The sequence below is a fragment of the Xyrauchen texanus genome, chromosome 29, assembly GCF_025860055.1.
Source record: "Xyrauchen texanus isolate HMW12.3.18 chromosome 29, RBS_HiC_50CHRs, whole genome shotgun sequence".
Classification (NCBI taxonomy): Eukaryota; Metazoa; Chordata; class Actinopteri; order Cypriniformes; family Catostomidae; genus Xyrauchen; species Xyrauchen texanus.
This window is the reverse complement of record NC_068304.1, coordinates 28700073-28726328: the sequence shown is the minus strand read 5'-3', so window position 1 is coordinate 28726328 and position 26256 is coordinate 28700073. Positions and strand designations below refer to the sequence as shown.

Here is a 26256-nt window from a genome sequence, read left to right as displayed (position 1 = left end):
GACTTCCTTGGTCAACCAGCTTTACCTGAAATGTGCTGGTCAAACAGTTGCAACAATTCAATTTTGATGGTGAAAAACATGGACCAGTGTGGACCAGCATGAAAATCCACCCTGATCTAAGCTGGTCTTTTCAGCAGGGTTGTTTAAAGCTGAAGTGTGTCATTTCTGCACCACTGGCGTCACCAAACAGAATTCCAAAAATAATCACTGTTTTCATACAGATTCCAGAAAAATCCCCCCATCATCTTATGGTTACACAAACAAATAGTCCTGCCCCACACACGCTTTATGGCCAGTGTTGTTTTGTCAGGCTTTAATATTCCCTCCTTCACTTTTGAATTCTAGCAGGTAAGAAGATTTCTTAAATGCAGACAGATCAGATTAATCCCTGCCCTCACTCAGCTCGAGCACTGGTGTCAGCACAGAAGCATGTCTTCCATGTGTGAGACCAGTACGTGACTATCTGTGAGTGAGGGCAGAGAGAGTTCAGCAGTAGCCGTGTCCAACCGCAGCTCCTCATGCTTCCATTACTCTAATCACATGCTTCACATGACTCATCTCTGAGACACAGTGACCTGCTACTACGTATCACTCATACTTTACATTCCATTTATTAATGACCCTGATTTCTTCTGTTCTTCATTTCCTTTTACCTTGTCCTCATGGTTAGTTTAATCCTCTCTTTCTTGCTCCATTATGGTTTTATATTTTAATCTGCTCATAATTGCTATCAGACTAGTTATTTAAAGGTGCACTCAGTAATTCTAATCCAATACACTTTTTGTCAAATTCTGCAAATATCTCCTCAAAGTCTGCTAGCTGTCCGTTCTGTGGGTGGGCTGAAAAAAAATCTAGGATTTTTACACAGCCCTGGCTCTGTAAATGGTATAAAAACAAAGTGTAACAGGCTGATCAACACAACAATACTCCAGCCAGTCAGCAACAGGGGGTGGTTCTTGCACGTGCACAGGATGGGGGATGAGGGCAGAGCAAGAGGGAAATTCATAAGAAGAGCAACGGCAAATCTGGCTGATGCAAACTTTCTAAACTCCAAGGAGGACATATGGCTGAAAAACAGAAAAAGGTCAGAAGAATATGTAATGGGACATGGTTGGGGCACTACAAGTCCCATCAGCCCCAGCGTTATATAAGGAAGTAGTGAGGTTTGTTTGTTCTCTCGCTTCCTTTCCTTGATCGTGGTTTGTGGATGGTTGGATGTCGCGGCACATCGAAAGCTTCAAAGGATGGTAGGTAGAGAGATTAGTTTGCCCTATTGCTTCCTTTTTGTTGCGATTGACTGAGTCATGTGTGAATGATGTCGCGGCAGATTGAGCCCTTCAGAAGAATAGTAGCGGATAAGCGGTTATGTTAAATACTGGCAGAGCGTCATGGAGAGCTGAACATATGAGACACAACGTTAAGGAGGTAGTAGTTTATAATTTTATGAAATTGTTTCTAGGATTATGTTTTAATGATTTTATTTTCTTTGGGTTTTAGTGTTTTTGCCAGATTATTGCCTGACTGATTGTTGCCTGAGTGTCAGTCAAAATAACGGATGTTGGAGGTATTGTTTTATAAACGTTTTATTAAAAGGGAACTTTTAATAATGTTTTTCTTTATGTGTAGAATTTATATTGTTTTATTTTGATGTGTTTTTTTATCTGTATTGTAAATAATCCTTTGGTAATTGATTGTGTTTTCCCCTACAGGGATGCACGGTTACCGTTTACTTTAGATTTAATTTCTTTGGTTTATGTATTATTTTGTTGGAGGTTGGACCACATAGGAAAAACCTAGGCCATAAAAGACTAGTAAGGGTTTTATGGTGCTGATTTGTTTGTCCTACTGGCATTACCCACTGTTAATAAAACGATGGCTGCTGGGTTACGCTCACTGTGTGGATGGCGGTGGTGAGGTGGCTGGGATCGTGTGGTGGTTTGGACACTTTATTTGTGTTTCCTGTTTTATCTTTAGGTTTGCAGTGTGATTGCTGTGAGCTTTGCTGTGGTGAGAGCTCTTTGAATGCCACTGTCTTCACAAAATAGGTAACCCGTGGCTATCTGTGGGTTGTTTTTGTTTCTTATATAATTTGTTTTTTTCCTTTTCATTTATTATTTTTTGTGGGTATTTGCATTTAAGGTCTGTTATATTTTTAACTATGTTGAATTATTGGAATAAAAAATGTGCCTATTGATTGAAGCTGCACTACCGCCTTGCGCCTGATTATTTCCCCCCTTGTGGGTTATAATATTACAAATATAAAATAAAAAAGAAGGATTATGATAAGTCGACGTCTAGGAGCCACGTCAACATCAGCAAGGCTTTTCAGCGGTGGAGAGACCTCCGCAAGGTAAAAGGCTTGGAGACGGATGCATAAGTTGCTTTTTTTTTTCTCAATAGGTGGGTAACATAAATTTTGCTATGTTTAACAGAACCCATATATGCTGGTGTTGTGATGTTAGATTTAGTAGCAGGAGAAATGTGAGTGTCTGGAGCTGGTGTGCGTAAAACTGTCTGAATTTGGGGGGCAAGCTTCCAAAGGAGTACTGAAGGGAGGGGTGTGTTTGTTTTGGCAGTTGAGTTCAAATATCAACAGTGTTTCTCAGGAATCGCTGAGTGCATCTTTAATTAGCTGATTATGAGACTTCTATTCACACACACAGAACATTTAAAGGGAATATCGCTTACCTGTCATGAGACTGCTAAAAGCTACAGTTCTCTGGCCCACAAAATCTCGTCCAATGGGGTCATGATCCCAGACCAGGAAGCGCACCAGAGCCATCTCAGGCATTTGTAGTGTGAAGGACAGGGTTTCTTCCCATACAGGGTTAAATCCTGTTGGCAATAACATCGAAAGTTAAAAAGTAGTCCACTAGTCCAGTTAAATGCCCACTAACCTTACTTCTGTTTAAACATTAGGGGTGTAAATCGGACGTTTCATCACAATACAATCTTGAATCGATTCTCTTTGCCTGCGATCCGATATATGCCAATACTTCAAAGTCTGCTGCGAAACGATTCGATTCAGGGGCCTGCGATCGATATTCTGATATCATGTGCCTATTTTACACAATCAATTAAAAATAATCTTTCCCCACAAATGCAACCAAAATAAAATTGTATTATTTTATTTAGCTGTCTGCATACACATTGGGTTATTCACAACATAATAACGTACTTCAGATGCTGAAAAAAATATATACAGATACATAATATAAAAAATAACGTCACACAAAAGTGATCATCACTCGTTTGAAGACAGCTAATTTTTCAGTTTATTCCAATTCAAAATACTTACATACCCATGACTTGTTTCCAACTATCTGTGCTATCCGTGGTTTTCTTTGCTACAACTTCCACAGTTGTAATGAAAAATTCTGTTACTGTTAACTGGGATAAATGTTAGTAAGGGTGTTGATGTGTAGATGTGTAAAGTCTTATAACTGATGCTGGAGCTGAGCAGGTGTTTCTCTTTCCCTCGTTAGTGCTGTTCAGAATGTCGGCGTTTTCAAGATGTTTCACACGGTTGAACTTCTCCATGGTATTTTAAATTAGCAAATTCTCATGTAAAATTCAATTAGGTTGCATGCGCAACGATATCGATAGAAGCCAGAAATAATCGTGCATGTGAGCCACTCTGCATTTGTCATGACAGATCACATTTTAAAGAGTGCCCGGTTGATGACCTTGCACGGATTCTGTCAATGGAGCTCGCATTTCATGGGAAGCCTAGTTGATGCGTGCGCACGCCACACGGATAGCAGAACACAATTTGGATTCAAAGACCCTGCGCACATCCGTGTCCCACATAAAAAGCATATTTATTGCTCATAAAGTAAAATTAATGTAATAAGGTTGCTTCATTCGACGGAAATGCGTATGGATGTGGCTGACATGATATATTATTTTAAGTATTAAAATAAAGGTACATCTTTAAAAAATGTCTATATCTATATTTACAAGTTGTATCGATAACATTGGATAGTTGGTCATTGGATCGATGCATCAATCCAGATTGAGGGATCGCTACACCCCTCTTAAATATACTCAACAAAATCTTTGACACAATCCTTGACACATAGGCAGAAACAGTGAAGTTGTACCATTATCATCCACAACCCTGGTTTGTTCTTTATAGCAGTCCACTGGAATACCAATGATCTCCACCTCCACAAAGGGATCAATGATCTGTGGATAAAATCAGCCCATTTTTAACTAATACAAATTCCAAAGAAATCAAATATATAGTGTGGGTAATGATACTGACACATTTTACTGAACTTTAGCCTGTAGGAAATATAGTTTTAGGAGGCCGTTCAGCCAAGCAAGTTGCAGCGCAATGAATAGAGCAGAACACAGGTGTCTACAGATGCATTTTTTAAAGAAGATTTTTTCTTTAACTGAAAAAAGCAAGCGACATGGATCAACGGTTAAAAATGCCAATCTAGCTCATGTTTACATATAAAAACAATTAAAAAACAGCACAGTCACTGATGCAAAAATGCATTCGGTTTCAAAGCCCACTTAGGTTCAAGTGTTTGCTCACCTCACCGCGGTCTCCCAGCATTGAATCGGGAGGTTTAGGCAGCTGCTGTCCACTGATGATTTTTATCACCAGCTGTTTCTTAGGATTTGCAGGGAGCGGATCATCATGCAGTGGATTGAAGGAGCCTGTGAGGGATTATCAGAGATCATAATCCCTGGAATATTTATGTAATCTAGCATTATTCAAGTCATTTGAAGTATCCTCAGCTCTGTTTATGCAGTACAAAAGAGATAAAGATAAGCACATAATAGGAGTCTAGGACTACAGTGGAGTAAAAGTGGTTACACATAGTGGATTAACAGTATCTTTAGTGATCGAGTGTACCTTTACACATCGGGCCAGGTTTGAGCACATAGCCACTGCCACCATTCACCATGAACTTGGCTCTGTTCAACTGCATCATACGGCCCTCCGTCTGGTAGTTCAGAGCCACTATGGATAAAGCAAAATATAAATCATCGTATTCCTTCCATCCATCGTTATTTCTTTCTTTCCTTCCTTCATTGTTTACTTCCTTCTGTCCATCCTTATTTCCTTCCTTCCAAGTACCATAATCTTTCCTTCCTTCCATCTTTCTTGCCTTGCTTCCAAGTGACATCCTTCCTTTCTTCCTTTCACTCTTCCATTCCATCCATTTTACATTTATTCATGATTTTTTTTTTCAACTGAATAATTTCTGAATATATATTCAGCTGTGTACTGTAAACCTAAATAAACTGAATGGCTAATAAACTTTGAGATTTCATCATTGCCTGGTAAATATTCTCACTCAGTAAACAATAAGCGGTCAAACGCCAGGCAGAACTCAGCTGCTGTTCCACAAGTTCCAATTTTCTCTTGTTAATCAGACCCTTATGATAGTGCGCACACACACACACACACACACACACACACACATATCTTATTGTTTAAATGTAATAAAAAATGGTTTTCTTTATCTGATCACAACAAAACTTGGTGACTTTTCCTCCATTTGCCAACTCAACATAAAAAAATTGGGCTTGATTCGATAAGTCTAAGTGGTCATAATAATACAAAAATTAAATAAAAACGTCTAGGTTACGTATGTAACCTCCGTTCCCTGATGGAGAGAACGAGACGTTGTGTCAGAGAAGCGACAATAGGGGTCTCTCTTGAGCGCTGATATTCACCTCTGGACTATGAAAAAAGGCCAATGAGAGTTGGCAACCAGTATTTGCATGTCCCGCCCCCGGACATACGGGTATTTAAGCGGCGCAAATACGGAAGTTCATTCAGGATTTTTCTGAGGAGCCGGAAATGGTCCGGCCACAACAGTGGCTCGGCTCAGCGACGTGGCAGGGGAGACACAACGTCTTGTTCCCTCCATCAGGGAACGGAGGTTACATACGTAACCTAGACGTTCTCTTCTGTCGCTCTCTCCACGTTGTGTCAGAGAAGCGACACTAGGGGTCCACTTATAAAAGTGGCATGCGCTGAGCCGTGTACGTGAACTGCTGATACAGGAGCGAGCAGGTATTCTTACGTGCAGGACGACCAACTGTATCAGGCTGCACGTACCCTTCCCCAATGCCCCATTTAAGCCATCAGGATTCCTTATCGTTACCCTGGAGGGGAACAAGGTGCTGGCCGCCAACCTGGGAATGGGCCAAGCCTGGCCGGGCCTCTTTTCTCTCTATGTTTCTCGCACAGAGCAACTAAGCCCGGGGCCCTTACACGCATTGAGGGAAGGGGGTTTTAGCCCTTATTCAGGGCGGAGAAGACCCTGCGGAGGCCACGCCTACCCGAGAGGGGAGGCAAGTTTAAGTGGCAAAACCATCAGAGGCCTGCTGAGGGCCTATGTGGAAAAGTCGGTGCGGTGGTGGATCCAACCTCATAGAGGGGGGAACATACAGCACAGCAGCCGAGGCAGCCATGACTGCCTAAGGGAAACACGGGAGTCAGCTCGCCAGAGGGGACAGAACCGTGGTGTTACACCAGGGTAATTACAGGGTAGTTACACCGGTAATTACCGGACATTGGCCGGTAAAAAAATTAAATGTCCGACAAAATTAAATCTCTCCGGTCAAATTGTCCGATTAAAATTGCCTAATAATCCCGTCCCCCTAACACAATCTGAATTTGAGAATAAGCCTAAAATGTATAAAGCAAAAATACACCGATCTCTTGCTATGTTATAAAGGAACAGGCTCTATCGTTTGAAAGTTATGAAACAACATCGCATGCTGCATTTCAAATAAAGCGCACGCCTAAAACGGCTGCAATATAGACCTAAACAACGAACGATTGAGTGAGACGTTTCAAATATGGCCAGGCCCAGGCAGACTAGCTTTAAAAGCTTTTTCAGAGGCCAGACGATGGTGAATCAGGAACATCTCATTATAGATAGATCAGTGCTTCTAATCCGCGCATTCGTGCAGTTTTTTCTCTATCATCAAAACTGAATAGCCTATGTTCATCAGTGCATGGTTACAGTCTATATCAAGCAGGGACACGCTTGTGTGCATTTTATTTTGTGATTTCACCGAATTAATAGAGAGTCTCCGCAACGGCGATAGATTGAAACGCTGCGTCCTAGTGAAGATTGCGCAACTTCGCGCAGCGCGTCGTCCATGCAACTGATAGCAGCGGACACGAGCGCCAGCTTGATTTCAAAAACAACAGATTTTAGCGCTAGATCTCTTATTTAATAACGGACTAAATGAATGATCTGCTAGTTAACTGGAGATGTTTTATTTATTTGTATTAGGTACATCCGTGCCTCAATGTTTCAAAAAGTGAATGTGTGTGAAACCACAGTAAAAAACAATTGGCGTTGATTGACGCCAATCGGACGTTCATGTTTTTTTTTTTCGTCTATTTGAAAGTTAAGCTAATAATAATATGTTGCATTCTATACGGCCTGATTATGTCATTTTTTTAAGTTAGACTGCCTCCAGTTTTCCTCAACTTGACTAATTAAGAGGCGATATATTTGACCGGCATATCATCAAAATGTCCGTAAAACGAAACCTCTGCCGGTCACTTTGACCGGCACCATTTTTTTTTAGCGTAAACTCTGGTTACACACAGGGGGAGTCCGAAGAAGGCCTTACCTGTGGAGCACCTATACCAGTACAGGGTAGCTTGCGGTACCCGCAGTGGCTTGGGTCAGCGAGTTCCTCCGCTGAACTGCGGCCCACGAGGGCTAGGGAGGAATCGACCAGTGTCCCAAACCTGAGATCTCCTGGGAATGAAGTTGCACTGTTTCCCCTGGTTAGGGGGAAGGGCACTAGGTGCAAGCGATTCACCCGGTCAGATCGTGGGCGTGCCACCGAGTTCTACGGGCTCGGTACCTGAGAAAACACGGGACGATACTGACTCAACTCGGAGATTGTAGAATCTCGCAAAAGTGTTAGGTGTTGCCCAGCCCGCTGCTCTACAGTGCCCCTAGCCAGTGCCCACGAGGACGCAACACTCCTGGTGGAGTGAGCTCGGACCCGCAAGGGGGGGGCACGGCCTGGGTGTGATAAGCCAGGGAAATGGCGTCGACAACCCAGTGGGCGAGTCTCTGCTTGGAGACAGCTTTCCCTTTCTGCTGTCCCCCAAAGCAGACGAAGAGCTGCTCAGAGCGTCTGGTGCTCTGTGTGTGGTCCAGATAAATACGTAAAGCACGTACTGGACACAGCAGTGAAAGGGCTGGGTCTACCTCCTCCCGGGGCAGCGCTTGCAGGTTCACCACCTGATCCCTGAAGGGCGTGGTAGGAACCTTGGGCACATAGCCCGGTCGCGGTCTTAGGATCACGAAAGTATCTGCTGGACCGAACTCCAGGCAAGCGTCGCTAACAGAGAACGCATGCAGGTCCCCGACCCTCTTGATGGAAGCGAGCGCGATCAGCAGGGCAGTCTTGAGAGAGAGGGCCCTGAGTCCAGCTGAGTCAAGCGGCTCGAAGGGGGGTCCCTGTGAGCGACACACATGCCCGCGGAACCAATTAAGCCCGGGGAAGCATAGCAGACCTTCTTGCGTCAGGCTCAGACTGGGTGGAGACCCGAAGGTGGCGGCCCAGGCGAGTTATCCGCATTCGGCGCCGCTGTAACGCTCTCCGATGCAGCGGTGATGTCAGGCAAGCGTGCCGGGGAGGCGGGAGGTTTTCGAGGGGATTTACCCGGCGAAAGCGTCCCGTTATTCTCCCCAGATCATTCTCCATCGCCCGCGGCGCCTGCCTCAATCCCGTAGGAAGGAGGCGAGGCGTAGGGGGCGGCTGAAATGGTTCTCTCTCACTACAAGAGAAAGCAGAGATCGCAACGCTGCGGTTATGTTCTCACTCTGAAAACATAACCCATTGGACAGCATGCTCATCCCAAGCTCGGACGGAAACAAGAAAGCGTGCCGAGGAGGCGGGGGGTTTCGAGGGGGTTCACCCGGTGAAACGGAGCCCGTCACTGTCCCCAGATCGTTTTCATCACCCGCGGCGCCTGCCTCAATCCCGTAGGAAGGAGGCGAGGCGCGGGAGGCGGCTGAAGCGGCTTTTTCTCACTACAAGAAAAACCCTACGACCGCAATGCTGTCATGGCTATGTTCTCGTACTGAAAACATAGACCATTCATAAAAACGCTGCCTGCGTGTGATCGCAACCCAGGAATGCAAGGCAGTTTTTATGGCCGTCAGAGGTGGGGAGAATCAACGCATCCAGAAACTACACAGAGGCAGAAAATCGTCTTTAAAAAGACGCGTCCTGAGAAGGACGTTCAACGCCGCTGTGTTTTGCTCTTTTAGAGCGAAATTCACTCTTTTAGAATAAATCTTTCGAGTTGTCTGCGCTGTCGAAGCGCTCAGGGCAAGAATGCACAGCCGTGCACGAATGAGAAAGCCGCTGTTGTGCGCCGTCAGATCCAACAGCATGCAGAGCGTCAGAGGATTAAACAGGAACTTGGTGTGTAACTGCATGCACGACCATCGGCTCCGAAGAAATTTTCTGAATGAACTCCCGTATTTGCGCCGCTTAAATACCCGTATGTCCGGGGCGGACATGCAAATACTGGTTGCCAACTCTCATTGGCCTTTTTTCATAGTCCAGAGGTGAATATCGGCGCTCAAGAGAGACCCCTAGTGTCGCTTCTCTGACACAACATGGAGAGAGCGACAGAAGGGGAACACACCTTTGGTATTCATGGTCAAAACTGACCAACCATTGAAAATTAAAGGGAAAAAACATAGCGTTTTCTGTCAAATACAATCAACAAACCAGCTGCATTTAGAAGAAATTACAGGATGAGACGCTAAAACATCCTCAAACCCATACACACAAAAGTAGTGAAACTTTAACACAAAACTTCAAATAAAACAAATAAATCAACCCCAATGCTAAACACAAATACTTAGAAATTAAGAGTTTAGACGGTAAAACACTCACAATGCAGAGTACTAACACACACACAGAGAGAGAGAGAGAGAGAGAGAGGCTCTACAGCCATCTTTTGGTTATTGTTGGCATTACATGTTATCTGTTGTTTTCCAGCTGATGACAGCATCTGACACACACACACACACATTTGCAAAATAATTTTTTACATAACATTTTTTTATTTAAATTATTTTGAAAATGTGTACTCTGATACTTATGTTTTATACTCTAATTGAATTTTCAGAATTTTGCAGTTCATATCTATTTCTTGATGTTCATTTTTATTTTGTTTCACATTATTATGCATATACTTTTATTTATTCAATTTTTATTTTTGAAATAAATTATTGGTAGAAAAATGCATATTCTGTGTCTTCTCTTTGTAACACCATGGTCAGATTTAATGACAAGCATAATGACATAAACTGCAAAAACTGACACTTCAAATCAATTTTAAAATGCTAAACTTTTATAAATAATAGTTTGATAATGTCTAAATATATATCCAAATGCATATCTTGTGATAAAATATAAAATTAGGTTACAACAAGACTATACAGTACCTACAGGTGTAGGTATAGGTGCCTACAGCCATCTACTGGCTGATATTGGCATGACATGGTTTTCAAGTCATGTTATTTATATTTTGTTCACCAGACAGCAGCAATCTTTGTCACATTCTCTGTCAAATTTATGTCACATTCTCATATTTTCTTCATGTTTCCACTTTTGTTTTGCTTATTTGTATCTGCAAAAATTACTGCAAATACCAAAGGAAGGTGCCATTTTTTAATACCATAGGAGGGTTAATAATATTTTAAATGCCACCAATATAACTTTGAATTTAATTTATATATATTTCATAGTATTTCATAAATTAACTTTAATTTGATGTACATTGGTGGAATAACTGCTCTATTTTACCACCAAAATTACACAACATACATTCAGCACAAGGCAGTTAGTGTGTTTGCATGCACACCAATATATTGATAACTATCAAAAATTTGCTTATTCAAGAAAATAACAATTCAAGAAAAACACGTGTATATGAGATTTGAAATCATGGGGTTATTCTCTCATTTTGAGGTCATAATGTAAACAGAAAGTCGCACATTGGATAAACCACAAGAACAAAGGCATTCAAGATGGATTGCAATCTGATCACTCATACAAGATGCAATTCGGCACAGTGTAAATATATTTGGTTGTAAGGCCACATAAGGCCTGCATCAGAATCCTTTTAGAAATTATAGATCTGAATCTTTACACACCATATTTGTGAATAGAGACTACAGGTTGAAATGATGTTCTGTATGTGAAACTGGAAATAAGTGGGAATTTCTTTCTGGATGAATACTGTAATATACTGTACATTTAAGCAAGCACATTGAATGGACATACCTCAGTGAGAAGATTATTTTTATGCTTATGTGTGTTCCCATATGTCTGTTCTTCTCGCCTCACCTAGCTGGCAGCCCACATTCCAGTATGTCTGTGGGTTGAAGTTGCTGGAGTCAATCCGGTAGGCGGAGGGATAGATCCGAGAGAGTTGCCTCTGGTTGAAATTCAGGAAGCGTTCGGCTCGATGGTGAACCAGGTGCTGAGCTCGTGTCTCGCTAAACGACAGGACATTACAGGGTGATCCTGAGAGAGAAAATGTAGAGAGTGAAATAGGGGAAACTAAGGAAAAGAGAGTTGAAGTGGATCAAATTTGACTGTATTACAGTAAGATAGAGTCAAGTGATATGTTGTGTAAAAAAAATAGATATCTTTTCTGTTCACCAGCATATGTTCTGGTTTTGTGGCTGATTTGCTTTCCTATCCAATCCAACCATCTAAATGCTTTCCTTTTAGTTAATTTGTTTTTTGTGAAGGGTACCAAAATTAAAAAATTAATTATTATTAATTGAAAGAATGCGGTCAAAAACTGTGTGGCTGCACACATACCATGGGTGCAATGCCATGCTTGTTTAAAGACAAAGGTAGGTGGTGACTACTACATGCCCACCTGACAAAAAATGAGCGTGTCCAAAAATACCTTAAAACTGTTTATCTTAAAACAACAGCAATATAAGTAAATTAAAACTGGTATTGAAAATGAAAAATCATTCACTCAGGTCCATACAGTGCAAGTGAATGGGTGCCAAAATATTGAAGCTCCAAAAAGCACATAAAGGCATCACAAAAGTAACTCCAGTGTTTTATTCCATATTTTCAGTAGTGGTATGATAAGTGTGGGTTAGAAACAGATCAATATTTAAGTACTTTTTCTTGAAATGTTTCTCCCTGCCCAGTAGAGGGCAGTATGCATGATGAATGGGATTCACCAAAAACACAAGAAGAAGAATGTGAAAGATCTGTTTCTCACCCACACCTATCATATCGCTTCTTAAGATATTTTTTTAACCACTGGAGTCTTATGGATTGTGCTGACTAATGCGATTTTTGGAGCCATTCACTGGATGGACCAAAAGAGTTGAGAAATTCTTGTAAAAATCTTCATTTGAGTTCAGCAGATGAAAGAAAGCCATACACATCTGGGATTGCATAAGGGTGATTAAATGATTATTTGTTATTTTTTTTTAGGTGAACTATTCCTTTAAATTAGCATTCAACTATATTTCCATATTATGTATATATTGGCTGTTTATAGCATATCAAATTATAATCATGATCATAATTAATTAATGATGCAGTAGGCCTATATAATAAATTCAAACAGCACAAAAAAAATGTTCTCCAACAGATGCAGTCCCTATAGCATGGAATGTAGTTGTGCTGGTAACACCATTAGATTGCTAAATTATCTTAACCAGCAAATTAGTTTTGGTTAACCAACTTCACAAGAAAGACCATGCTGGTTGACCAGGTTTATCTGCAAATTTTGCTTATGCATGAGCTAGACAAGCACCAGACCAGTGCTAACTAGCATAAAAACTAGCCTGTACAAGCATGGAAACTCATGCTGGTGTAACATGGTCTTTAATCAAATTAGGTGAAAAAAATATGATTCTCACCCTCATCTAAACACTCCTGAGAGGCATCAGAGTTTGTGAAGACCACAAGTTCTGATAGATCTCTACTCAGCTTTATTGTTTTCCTCCTTTGACCACCTCTAGAGACAGACACACATCAAAACAAAGGGAAAAAAACCTTGTGAAACATCTCACCATTAGATAAATTATGTTGCTACTGCTCAGAAACACACACACATGCATACTAAAAAGATGGAATGAAACTGTAATATCTATAATGTCTTACAGTGATCATTGTGTAATCATTGATTATTGTGATTAGAGTACAGTGCATGATAATTTTGTCATCTGAAACTCTCAGACCATGGGATATTAGCTAAATGTGCTAAAATGTGCTCCTCTTCATTTGCTGTGTTACATGCATCAGAATTTGGATATTAATTATCCGGTTTCTAGCATTCAGAATGCAGCTGTCGTCAGCATTCATTCATGTCTGTGCATGTCCAAACAAAGGTAATTCTGGGTGATATTACATACAGACAGTTGTGAAAAGTCTAGCTATAACAGAAACACAGTTCTGGAGCAAGGGGTAAGAATTTTTTTTTTTTTTTTTACTAACATTTTTGAGCATTAAAAGAAACATCATACAGCCTATAATTTCTCATGACCTAGATTTTTGCAGTTCATTGTGCTCATATATGCTGTTGTCAAGGACATGAATGAGAATTAATGAAATTTTTATTGTGCAATATTACTGCAATTTTATGAAATAAATGGAAAAAAAGCATATGCAGTTTTCCAGAAGAGAATTGCAGAGAATAAAAATGTATAAAGGAATATTCCATTATCTGTAGAGCATGTAAACATTGTTTTTATGATAAAGACCAGAATATGGACTTTTTTGGAAAATCGTGTACATGTAAACATGGTCAATGACTTTTCCTTTTAGGGTATCATCTGACACTTCGGACAGGGAGAGATGAGATGCATATATAGTCAATTCTCAAATCCCAACAGCATCCTGTTAAATCCCTCAGTGTATCCTCACAGCAGAAGTCTATACTAAGAAATCAAAAGGAAATTAAAGATAAGAAAAGCCCCTTGCAGAGAGAGATTTCACCACAAATTACTTTCCTCGTGGTGTTAATATAGACCATTAAGCATACAAAAGATGCTGCACTCTAACAAGTGCAGCATAATTTATTTGCGCTGTACAGAAGTTGCGTTTGTTCCCGCGCAACCCTGAGTTTCGGTTTCGGGTGACCACGTGACTAGCTTTGTTGTGATAAGTAGCATTAAAGGCGTGGCTGCTTTTTTCCACTGAGCGGCTCGTAAAAGTTGTTATTTATTGGACTTAATGCTGACGCGGAAGCGGCAGCGGAAGTGGTGGCCCTCGTGTGAAGCCCTCCTTGTGTGAAGACCAGCGAGTCTACCTGTGCGAGTCCACCGAGCAAGGACACCGACAAGGCACTACTCACCAAAGCACTTAAGTATTTTTCTATTCTATCTCTTTTATTATTTTACTTATACATACATACTAACATGTCTAGTTCACTAATAACACATGCCTTCAAGCACATCCCTGTTATCTGTTGTAGACCGTTCACAAGATACAGATGCAAGACAAAGCGCAACCCACACAACCTCACGGCCGCTTTGCACTTCAACACCTGCTCCACTCTCGTTCTCAGTGGGACTCTGGAACTGCCAGTCTGCTGTGAACAAAGCTGCCTTCATTCCGGCTTTAGCCACGCAGTCCACCCTCAGCATCCTGGCACTGACAGAGACATGGATACGTCCTGAGGATACAGCAACACCTGCTGCTCTCTCTAACAACTTCTCCTTCTCCCACACCCCTCGACATACTGGTAGGGGTGGGGGAACAGGATTAACTCATTCATAATAACTGGACTTTTTCACCACATGCTTCACTATGTAACAATACATCTTTTGAATTCCATGCCATTACTACAATGCAACCCACAAAAATACATGTTGTTGTCATCTATAAGCCCCCAGGTCAGCTGACAAGCTTTCTTGAGGAGTGGATGTCCTGCTGTCCTCCTTGCCAGAGGATGGCAGGCCACTTGTGGTTCTTGGTGATTTCAACATACACCAGGACAAACCCCAGGCCATTGAACTGAATACTCTTCTGGCCTCATTTGACTTGGAAAGACTACACACCACAGCAACTCACAGGTCGGGCAACCAGCTGGACCTCATTTTTACGCGTAACTGTACCACCTCTAATATTCTTGTTACACCTTTACATGTTTCTGATCACTACTTTGTTCAATTCAACATGATTCTCCCATCCATTGTAAAACCGACCCCACCTTTGGTTTCCTTTCGCCCGTAACCTCCGTTCCCTCTCACCCTCTCGCCTTTCCACTGATGTCTCTGCCTCTCTTCCCACAATAAATGTATTTTCCATGCTTGATGTGAACACTGCCACAGACACACTTAGCTCTACTTTAACAACCTGTCTAGACAACATCTGTCCTCTCTCCTCTAGACCAGCACGGACTACACCACCCAGCCCCTGGCTGTCTGACATCCTTCGTGAACATCGGACTGTTCTCAGGGCAGCTGAGAGGAGATGGCGGAAATCTAAAGATCCAGCTGATCTAGGTAAATATCAGCTTCTGCTCGTAACTTTTTCAAATAGCGTTAAAACTGCAAAAACTTCATATTACCAGACCAAAATCAACAGCACCACAGACACTTCGTAGCTTGTTTAGAACATTTAACACACTTCTCTGCCCTCCCCTCCACCACCTGACACATCACTGACAGCAGATATATTAGCCACATTTTTTACTGATAAGGTTACAGCCATCAGCAATACATTCACAGCACCACACCCTGTCAAACACCTGGCTCCTGTATGCAACCCTTCTTTCACTATGTTCTCTCCTTTAACTGACACTGAGGTCTCTAAACTCCTCCTCTCCAACCACCCCACAACCTGTTCCCTTGACCCCATTCCATCACACCTTCTCCAGGCCATCTCTCCGTCCATCCTACCGGCACTTACACACATAATTAACACATCTCTTCTTGCAGGCACTTTTCCCACTACATTTAAGCAGGCTCGAGTAACCCCACTGCTGAAAAAACCTGCACTTAACCCCACACAGATAGAACACTACAGACCAGTCTCTCTCATCCCATTCATGGCAAAAACACTTGAAAGGGCAGTTTTCAATCAGATCTCCGCCTATCTCTCACAGAACAAGCTGCTGGATGACAATCAGTCGGGCTTCAAAAGTGGACACTCCACTGAGACTGCCCTGCTGTCTGTCATCGAGTCAGCTGAGACTGGCGAGAGCTGAATCGAGATCATCCGTTCTGATTTTGCTGGACCTTTCTGCTGCCTTTGACACAGTCAACCATCAGATCCTACTCTCCACCCTCTCTAAACTGGGTATCACTGGAACTGTGCTTGACTGGTTCAACTCTTATCTCTCAGAAAGGTCCTTTGAGGTAGCATGGAGGGAAGTATCCAAGCCACACCAGTTACTTACTGGGGTACCTCAGGGATCAGTGCTTGGGCCACTTCTCTTCTCCATATACACAACATCACTGGGACCCATCATCCAGTCACATGGTTTCTCTTACCACTGCTACGCTGATGACCGCATAACTCTACTTGTCTTTCCAGCCCAGCGACACCACAGTGACCGTTCGAGATCGCTGCCTGTCTGGCAGACATCTCGGCCTGGATGAAGGAACACCACCTTCAACTCAACCCTGCCAAGACAGAACTCCTTGTCTTTCCAGCCAACCCTGCTGTTGAACACAACATCACCGTGCAGCTGGGTCCAACTACAGTTTACGCCTTCCAAAGCGGTCAGAAATCTAGGGGTAACCATTGATGATGAGCTAAATTTCATGAGACCACATTTCAAAAACTGCAAGATCTTGTAGATTTACACTCTACAATATCAGGAAGATAAGACCCTTCCTCTCTGTACATGCCACACAACTGCTCGTTCAGTCCCTTGTCATAACTAGACTGGACTACTGTAATGCTCTCATTGCAGGCCTTCCTGCATGTGCTATTAGACCTCTCCAAATGATCCAGAATGCAGCAGCACGTCTGGTCTTTAATGAACCTAAGAGAGCACATGTTACACCACTCTTTGTCTCTCTCCACTGGCTGCGGTTCATGCACGTATTAAATTCAAGGCCCTGATGCTGGCATATAAAACAGTCACTGGGTCTGCTCCAGCATACCTAAAAACATTTATGCAGAGCTACGTTCCCACCAGAAGCCTGCGGTCGGCTAAGGAGCGTCGCCTTGTCGTACCAAAACAAAGAGGCACCAAAACACTTTCCCGGACTTTCAGTTTCATCATACCACGGTGGTGGAATGACCTTTCCAACTCAATCCGGGAAGCTAACTCACTCTCTATCTTCAAAAAGCGGCTAAAAACACATCTTTTCCAAAAGCACTTAACCGGTCAATAATAATAAAAAAAAAAAAAAAAAAAATATATATATATTTACATTTCTTGTTGCACTTAAATCTGTTTTGTATACTATTATGATGATAGTAAAACTTTGTAATATGGCACTTTTTGTACCACTGTCTCCCTAAGATGATTCGCTGATGTTCTTCCTCTTTTGTAAGTCGCTTTGGATAAAAGCGTCTGCCAAATGAATAAATGTAAATGTAAATGTAAAAGATCACATTAACATACACACTAACAATCTCTTCATGACATCTACCACATTAATGGGGAAATTCACAAACAAGTTTAACCAGGTGCTAAATATGTGGGGGAAAAAAGCCTCATTTATGTTAATTACACTAATTATAGATTGTACCTTATTCACTAAACTTGTTTTTGCCTGGTGCAATGAGCATTGTGGCATAAGCAGAATTTTAATAAAGTGATAGTTGCGTAAAAAAAAGTAGTATTAATCATGGCAACAGCAATTCATCAAGGGACCATCTGTAACGGTGTTGACAAACAGGCAGAGACGATGATGATGTAAAGATGAACCCAAGTGCAGTTTATTCTTGAAACGTGAAACCAATATCCCTAACTAGAAGTGTGAAAGAAAACAAAACAAGAAACCAAGGACCTAACTAATAATGAAATGACTAAGACTGAACTGGACCAAGACTGGACCTGGACCAAGACTGGACCTGGACCAAGACTGGACCTGGACCAAGACTGGACCTGGACCAAGACTGGACCTGGACCAAGACTACAAGATTACACAAAACAGAGGCTAGACTAATCTATGGCTGAACAACAGGGTTACACAAACAATACCTGACAAGTTACAAAGGCAAACATGAGGGTTTAAATACACAAGACATGGGTGACAAAGGCCAATAAACAAACAGAACTCTAAAACAAGATAACAAGACAATTAAGTAAAACCAATGACAAACTAGAACTGAATCAAAGTAATCAAACAATAAACCAATGAAAACCGGACACATGAACAAGGGAAAACAGGAATTGACAAGACTAGGAAACATGAACTAAACAGGAAATTTCAAAATAAAAGTACAAAAACGAAAGTCAAATGAGAATATAACACCATCGAATGATGGAGAAGAGTTTTATAATCAGACACTGATTTAGGAGCATGGATCACACAAGTACTGCATTGCTGTACTGAAAAAGCATATGTTGCTATCTTCCTTAACCTGGCACTCAGAATTGCATGCCTGCAAGATAGAGAATTGTGCTGTGCAAACTGCATTCGGCACATATTTTAGGCGTGTCTGCATTACCTGATTTGCACAAGTGAATCGTGTGCAAAAAAACACTGCAATCAGCGGGAGTTATATATTAAATTTTCAACCTACTTTTTTGACTGTTCAAACTATGCATCCTGTGATCTTGTGTCAACAAAAGTTTTTTTCACTGCAGGCTACTGGTCTATAATCAAAGACCAGTTATGTTCAATCTGATACACAGTATATGCTCTGCCCTCTGTCACTGCACATAAGCATTTCACGTGTCATCTCTTTCTCACTCTTTTTATTTCTTGCACACAAGTGCTCTAGTTTTGTCTTTTTGTGCATCATCGTCTCAGTGAAAAGGCCAAGGGCCATGGCCAATTTCTTGCTAAGATAAAGCAGGATAAATGACTGGAGTTTAGACTGCAATGAATAACACTATAATGGAATCTATCTGCCTAACTTCAGACAGACAGACAGACAGACAGACAGACAGATAGACAGATAGACTGGTTTCTCAGGTGACTGAAGTCTTAGACAGGCAGTCCGGGAGGTAACTTTGCGAAAAAGAGCCAATTAGAACACACCTGTTGAACTGTCCTCCTGATGTCTCCTGCTGCCCGTCATCATCTGTTTCAACACTCTGACAATTCAGCCTTGATTTGGAATGCCTCTGTGGAAACATACACAAACACACAGCATGCTAAATAAGTTCATAGAGTGCATGTTCACTCCTTTGCATTTGGATGGGAAGTAATGAATTCCTCCTACACACAACAGAGGAACTTAATAGCACTGGGCTGTTTTACAGAGCATACTTAATGTAACTAAAACAAGGATTAATAATTGCCAGGCATGACTAGTGTCCAAAATAATTTATTTTTTTAGGGCCATAAGGAGCAGCTACTGTAATTATAGGCTTTACTAAACAAGAAAACCTTTAAGACCTCATAAACACACACACACAATAATGATGAGAGTGGGAGGAAATATCACATGTAGTCAAGGGGTGTGCTTTCCTACCTCCTGCAGAAATGATAGAGTAGACGGATATGATCTACGGGAGATGGGAAACTGCAATAGATTGCTGACAATCCTGATTATATTTGAATAAAAAAACTCTAATGTTTGGACAGCTCAGTACAATAGCTCTCGACCAAATTTATGGGGCAGCGTCCAACCACAAGCCTTGTTTATGAGCTTTATTGATTTGCTATTGAGATGGCCTATACAAACACTCAAAGCCTGATAACAAAAACTGCATCAAAATCAAACAAAGGGAGTACAAAACAGACAACAGATCCCATGAAGCCTTGCTCACTTTACACCTGTGTGAAATTCTGAAGGCTCTAACTCTCAACTCCTATTGGATGAAACACAATACAGAATGCGTCCCTCATTCATGACATCATCTAGAGTAGAGAAGCCTCCAATATCTTTCTGTGTGTTGCTTCCTGCGACAGTATATGCCTTGTCTAGATGCAGCTCTGCTACTCCCAGGTGTAGCCTTGTTGCCCAAGGAGGTAACGTATGTACCTGAAATTTGGCCATATGATCTCCAACTCACTGGATGAATTGAGATTTCTCCGTGTTCCACCGAGCACGCTAACGGATCTGAAAGAGACCACCGAGCAATCCAAGTCTTCACCCCTTTTGCCTGCAAAAGTGAAGAAAGAAGATTTCTCTTCCTTCTTCAACCGACTCGACTTCGCTGTTTTTTCCGCAGACGGGTGAGACCGGAGAACCAACGACCACGGCGAACGGATTACGAGCCACAGTGTCTCTGACCACGTCTCTGAGTGATGAAACTAATGCTTGCCTTCTCTCCAACGATTGCTAAAACCAGCTTCGGTGCCATCACTCTGTTCTCTCTAGCTCATACTAACCACACACACACACACACACACACACAACAACTCACAAATATACCCGCACACACATTTGGCGATAGAATCCAGCTTTGTCCTAAGTTATTGTACCAACCGAGACATGCGTTAAATGCCCAGACGGCATTAATCAGTCTCTCTGCCCACATTCGTGGCAACATTCTCTCCACGAGAGCCACGTCCGCCATTTTGTGCACTCCGCTCCTCACACACACACAAACATGTTGGGTTTCCATGTTTTATGGGGACTTCCATAGACATGTTTTTATACTTTACAAACTTTATATTCTATCCCCTAAACCTAACCCTACCCCTAAACCTAACCCTCACAGAAAACTTTCTGAATTTTTAAATTTTCAAAAAACATAATTTAGTATGATTTATAAGCAAATTGTCCCCACAAGGTCAAAAATTTCTGGTTTACTATCCTTATGGGGACGTTTGGTCCCCACAAAGTGATAAATGCATGCTCACACACACACACACACACACACACACACACACACACACACATACCTTCCTCACATGTATTATAGGCTTATTTGTTACCATATCTAATCATGTTACTGTTTAGTTTGTAGTTGGAAGTCGGAAGTTTATTGACAGAATTGTATTGATTATTAATTGATATTACTGCATTAATAAACTTTGTTATACTTTAAAGAGAAGTGTTTTGGTATTGTTCTGCATGCACCTGTGTCAAGGGCTGGCAGGGGATGTCAGTGCTTGGATTCAAGCCTTCATTGTTTTCCTCTGAATGTTGATGTTCTCCAGACGTCGACATTCCTAAGAGAACAATCTAATAGTGAGACTGTTATACTGTCTGGTTATTAGTCCCTGATTCCAGGGTGGTACCCTGGCGATATTAATCCTTATTAATATTCTATTGATTTTGATAATTATCTTTGATGATTATTGATTTGAAGGATCGATAAGCTAATGTTAATTCTAATCAATGTTCTATTGATTTTATTAATTCATAATTATCTTTGATAATTATTAAATATTGCGAATAACCAAACCCGCTCCTGAACTAAGCACCCAACAACATGAGATGGAGTAAATAATGTGTTTAGAGAGTTATGCAGAGGATGAAATCAATTCAATTCAAATTCAATAGGAAATGCGGCAACATTGGACAGAAAACTCCTCATCAAGCGATTTCATAAGCTCTTTAAAACAAAGTGAATATTTGTCTGACATTGATTGGAGAGAGCACATTACCTGTCTCTTCCTCTCAGTTATTGTGAGTACATCCTGCTCCTACTATTCTGAGATCAGCAGTAGTCCCCGATACCTGATCATAATGAATGATGCACCCTTATGATCTATTCCAAAAATATAAATTGTGATTATTCCTCAAAACCTTCAGCCGCTGGGCAGTGATGAGGACCCATTTATGTAACATCTGAGTTTGCAGACACATACACAAAGAGGACAGGAAATAGGATAGACCTGATTCCAAAGCAGAGACAGATTAGAGAGACACAGAGGGAGAGAAAGACAGAAAAAGACTTAAATAAAAAAAGAGTCTTTAGACTGACCTTGTGCTTGAGGTTGCTGATGAAGGACCGACTCTGAGATTTCTTCATGCCATCTTTGGAATTCTGGAACACACACACAGACACACACGCACACACACACACACACACACACACACATATAAGGAAGCCATTATAATTTCACAGATATTAAGAATTACATTAAAGGAATAGTTCAATCAAAACTGAAAATGATATCATCATTTACTCATTCTCATGTCTTTCTAAACCACTACAATCTTCTTCCTTGAAACACAGATATTTTTGGCAGAAAAAATCACCTCAAAGGGGGGGGGGTCGCACACCAGACACGTCTTGCGGACAACATGGAGCATTCTAAAATTCACAAGTATGTCTTTTTGTTGGTTGCCTTCTTGAATGAAACCTATTCATACAAATTTCATAATAAGCATCGCAATTTCTAATCGTACAGTTTGCGCAGTTCCTGTTCAAGCCATGAAGCAGCATTTCTCGTCCAGTGTTTGACCACCTTAAGAGCGCCATAAAAAAGTCGATATGACAAAATATGTATTCTATATTCCATGTCTTGTGATGCAAAAGTCACTGTGTTGTCACTGTATGGAAACCAGCATTGTGCAAAACATCTCTTTGGTGTTCTGAAAATCATGGGTTTGGAAAGACATACGGGTCAGTAAATAATCACAGACATTTAATTTTGGGGTAAACTATTCTGTAAAGATGCATTTAATTCTAAACTACTCAAATGAGTATTCTAGATCATGCATGGGCAGAGAGATGTTTTTACACATCATTAATGAACTTAATATAAGAATGACTTAAAATCATCTCCAGACAGACTTTTAGTTTAAGCATTCTCTCCACGGGTCTGTTTTTTCCACAAATATTATGCAGAAACACCGGAGGAGAGAGAAAATCCCTCCATGCAATGCAAATGGCACTTCAAAATGAATGTTTAGAGAGTGCAAAGTCTATTAATAGGGCAAGAAAGAGGCAGAACGAATACTAATTAAGGGATGTGTCCTCTCATGGATTGCAAGTCAAATGTGTGCACACTGATTAGGTATTCTAATTCTTTTATTTTCTCAAATGTATTCTTTCTATCTCTCTTTATTTCTTAAATAAATGTCATTGCATCTGAAGTAGCATATTCCATAAAAAGATGCGAAGCACAAATGTATTTACCCAGGAACCATGACTGACACACAATGACAATAACTGGGAAGTTGACTGATGATTCCCGTCCTGATTCACTGATTTTCAAGACAACAACTAAATGAACAACAAAACTATGATGCAGCAGTTCTTTAGGAGGGGGTAAAGTGGCTCAGAACTGGCATATTTTAAACAGAGCAAGTCGGCAAAGTAAAGATACAATTAGAGAGAGTGTGTGCAACCTTGCGCAGGTTTCTTTGCAAGCCCTCATGGGTTGCGCGGAGAAGTGCTCTGATGGAGAAGCTGTCAGTGTCCTCTTTGTCCCCAATCTGAGACTCCTTCATCAGAGAGTCGAGTTTCTTCCTTATGTGGGATTCCACCTGGTTCTGACTCGTCCCATTGGACTGAAATGTAGACAGTGAAAAAGAGAAGAGTGGGGTGTCAAAATCTGCATCTCATTATGAAAGAGACTACATGGAAATTCCTATAACATCCAAGATGAAACTTTCGTCTCAGTCTAGCAAAACTGCAACTGCAGGTTTCTACAGTATAATGATTTCACACTGACAGCGTTCTCAGTACAGTAAATTAAGACATTTATGGGTTACTACATTAAGTATTTATTTTAACAATGGTCATAAATTCTAAAATTGAGAACTATTACAAATTTGAATGTCACTAAATCAAAATGATATTTACAGTACATCCTAATGGTAATTTGTCTATACAGAATGGAACCCAAAACTCAAATTGTAGCTATAGACTGCTTAATTTTCTTTATTCAGTCAGATATACTACAAAGGTGGTGTCTGTGTGCCTGTCACAGCATGTGCAACATCAAACCCAACAGAAGTCTTTTTTCAAACAATAGGTAAGTAGTTTGCTACATTACTTCTTGTTGTGGCATAAAGGAATATATTGCAAAGGATTACAAGATAACAAGTTTGTAGAGCATTTTATGTTTTCTATAATTGGTGGTGGCGTAGTGGGCTAAAGCACATAACTAGTCATCAGATGGTTGCTTGTTTGATCCCCACAGCCACCACCATTGTGTCCTTGAGCAAGGCACTTAACGCCAGGTTGCTCTGGGGGGATTGTCCCTATAATAAGTGCATTGGAAAAAAGCATCTGCCAAATGCATAATTGTAAAAATTTTAATGTAAATGTAGAATGAGTTCAGAACAGTATGCTACTAAGCTACACTTCAGTTACGCAGAGCAGCAACTCTAACCTTAATATGTGTGTAGAAATAGACTGTTGTGTTCTCTCTATCTCTCTCTCCCTCTCTTTCTCTCTCCCTTTCACGTTATTTCAATTTAATTATAAATCAAAGCCTGGCACACGGATCTGAGAGAACAACAAAGGAATCAAAGTATTATTAAAGGCCATTGTGTAAAAAAAGAGGTTAATTTGTTTTTTATTTATTTCATTTTTTGAATAAATGGATATAAAATTCCCCATCAGAAGAAAAAAAAACCAGCCATTATAGCACTCAACTTCCAGCAGAGATATCACATTTATTGCATTTTCTGACATATCTAAGTAGCCATGAAACGAGATGACGCATTAAAAACTTTAATTGGCTCTCCGCAATGACTTCTCTGAGTGTATCATTAGACATTAATCGCTCCAAACAAAATGACAAGAATATTTTGCACAGATATATTAAAATGCTATTAGAGCATTCTTCATTCATCAACAACAACAAAAAAAAACACAGTACTTAACTAGGAATTCAATTTGTTGTTGTTACACATTTCACTAAATAAACAAACATGTTAAATATTGATTTCAGCATCAAAACATGATGTGTGACAAAACTCTTTTGGACTGATTTAAAGGGGGTTCTGCTAATGGCAGTGCTGCTTGATGGATCTCTTGGCAAATGGCCACATTGTGGCAAAGGACTTTTTGCAATGCATGTTATTGTTGCCTATTTAGAGGTGTTTCCACACAAACAGAGGCTCGCTGGGGGATTGGGCTGTAACTGATCATCTTTTAGAGTATAACACCAACAGCTCACTGTGAGCCAGAACAGTGTGGGGAGGCAAAAGTGAAAGATTGTCCAAAAAGAAGGGGAGAGTAAGTGAGAGAAAAGTAGAGATGCAGAGGAAGTCATAATGCTTGAAAAGAATGGCAGCATATGGAGAAAGCACAACATTTTGTAGCTTGAGAAAAGTTAAATAAATTACAGTAGGTGGTTTTGAAATTGTGGTTTGGTTCTTATCAGATGACATTTACAAACAGGTTTGCAAGGATTGCGAATGTGAACGCAACATGATCTTCATTAGTATTTTTAGATATTTGTATATAAAGTGTGGTTTTCGCATGCATGAATGCAAAGTATATATGGCTTCTTAAATGTAAAGCCTTTTATCTATGTAAAACATTCATAAAGAACTTAATTTAGGTTCATAGAAATACATTTTAAGATGCTTTTACTTACTATATTATATTACATAATCAGTAGATTCAAATATTCATGTCAATAATGATTGGTTATAAAGATATCTGAAAACGTGCTGGACATTTTGTGGTGCTGTATGCTGTTGACAGCACTCAACTTAGTTTCGAGAAATATGCCTGATCAAAAATGTATTCTACATGTCAAGGAATAAATAGTCATAATTAGTCTAGTTCTTACAAAATTGTCTAATTTTGTAATTATTTTATGCTTTGTCATAAAACTTGTATTTAATTAATTCAGTTCTTCTGTTGTGTGAATGTGCTCAATTTATTTTAATTGCAATGAATTGCTCTTCCTATCATTCCAATTCCACTCAACATCCTGTGGGACATCTCCAATTCAATTCAGGTTCCAACTAATTAACTGAATGGGAGCCAATTCTTAAATTCTGAATTTTTCCCACTGCTGATTGGTGTGTGTGTGTGTGTGTGTGTGTGTGTGTGTGTGTGTGTGTTACACTATTACCATGCTATTTTTCAGCTTGAAGTCATCTTCAATCTCATCAGCACTGTCATCATCAGACACCTCACCCTCTTCAGCATCTGCAGAAAGGTACGAAGGAAGCCGCTTTCCCTACAGACAGAGGAAGTGATGGAGGGATGAATACTTTCACATTTAGAATTAATGTTTCCTT

The 26256-nt window shown here is 40.7% G+C and overlaps 1 protein-coding gene across 1 annotated transcript in view; it reads right to left on the bottom strand.

Annotated features, from left to right (window-relative positions):
• The window catches only part of LOC127623039 (1-phosphatidylinositol 4,5-bisphosphate phosphodiesterase eta-1-like), a 72777-nt gene that overhangs the window by 8357 nt on the left and 38164 nt on the right, over window positions 1-26256 (bottom strand). Inside the window, exons 10-19 of the mRNA XM_052097246.1 lie at window positions 26088-26195; window positions 23398-23559; window positions 22025-22087; window positions 19182-19267; window positions 12930-13027; window positions 11377-11556; window positions 4871-4978; window positions 4547-4671; window positions 4104-4188; window positions 2689-2835 (exon numbers count right to left, since the gene is read on the bottom strand). Of these exons, the coding sequence (XP_051953206.1) occupies window positions 2689-2835; window positions 4104-4188; window positions 4547-4671; window positions 4871-4978; window positions 11377-11556; window positions 12930-13027; window positions 19182-19267; window positions 22025-22087; window positions 23398-23559; window positions 26088-26195 (1162 nt within the window). The remainder of the gene's footprint in view (window positions 1-2688; window positions 2836-4103; window positions 4189-4546; window positions 4672-4870; window positions 4979-11376; window positions 11557-12929; window positions 13028-19181; window positions 19268-22024; window positions 22088-23397; window positions 23560-26087; window positions 26196-26256) is intronic.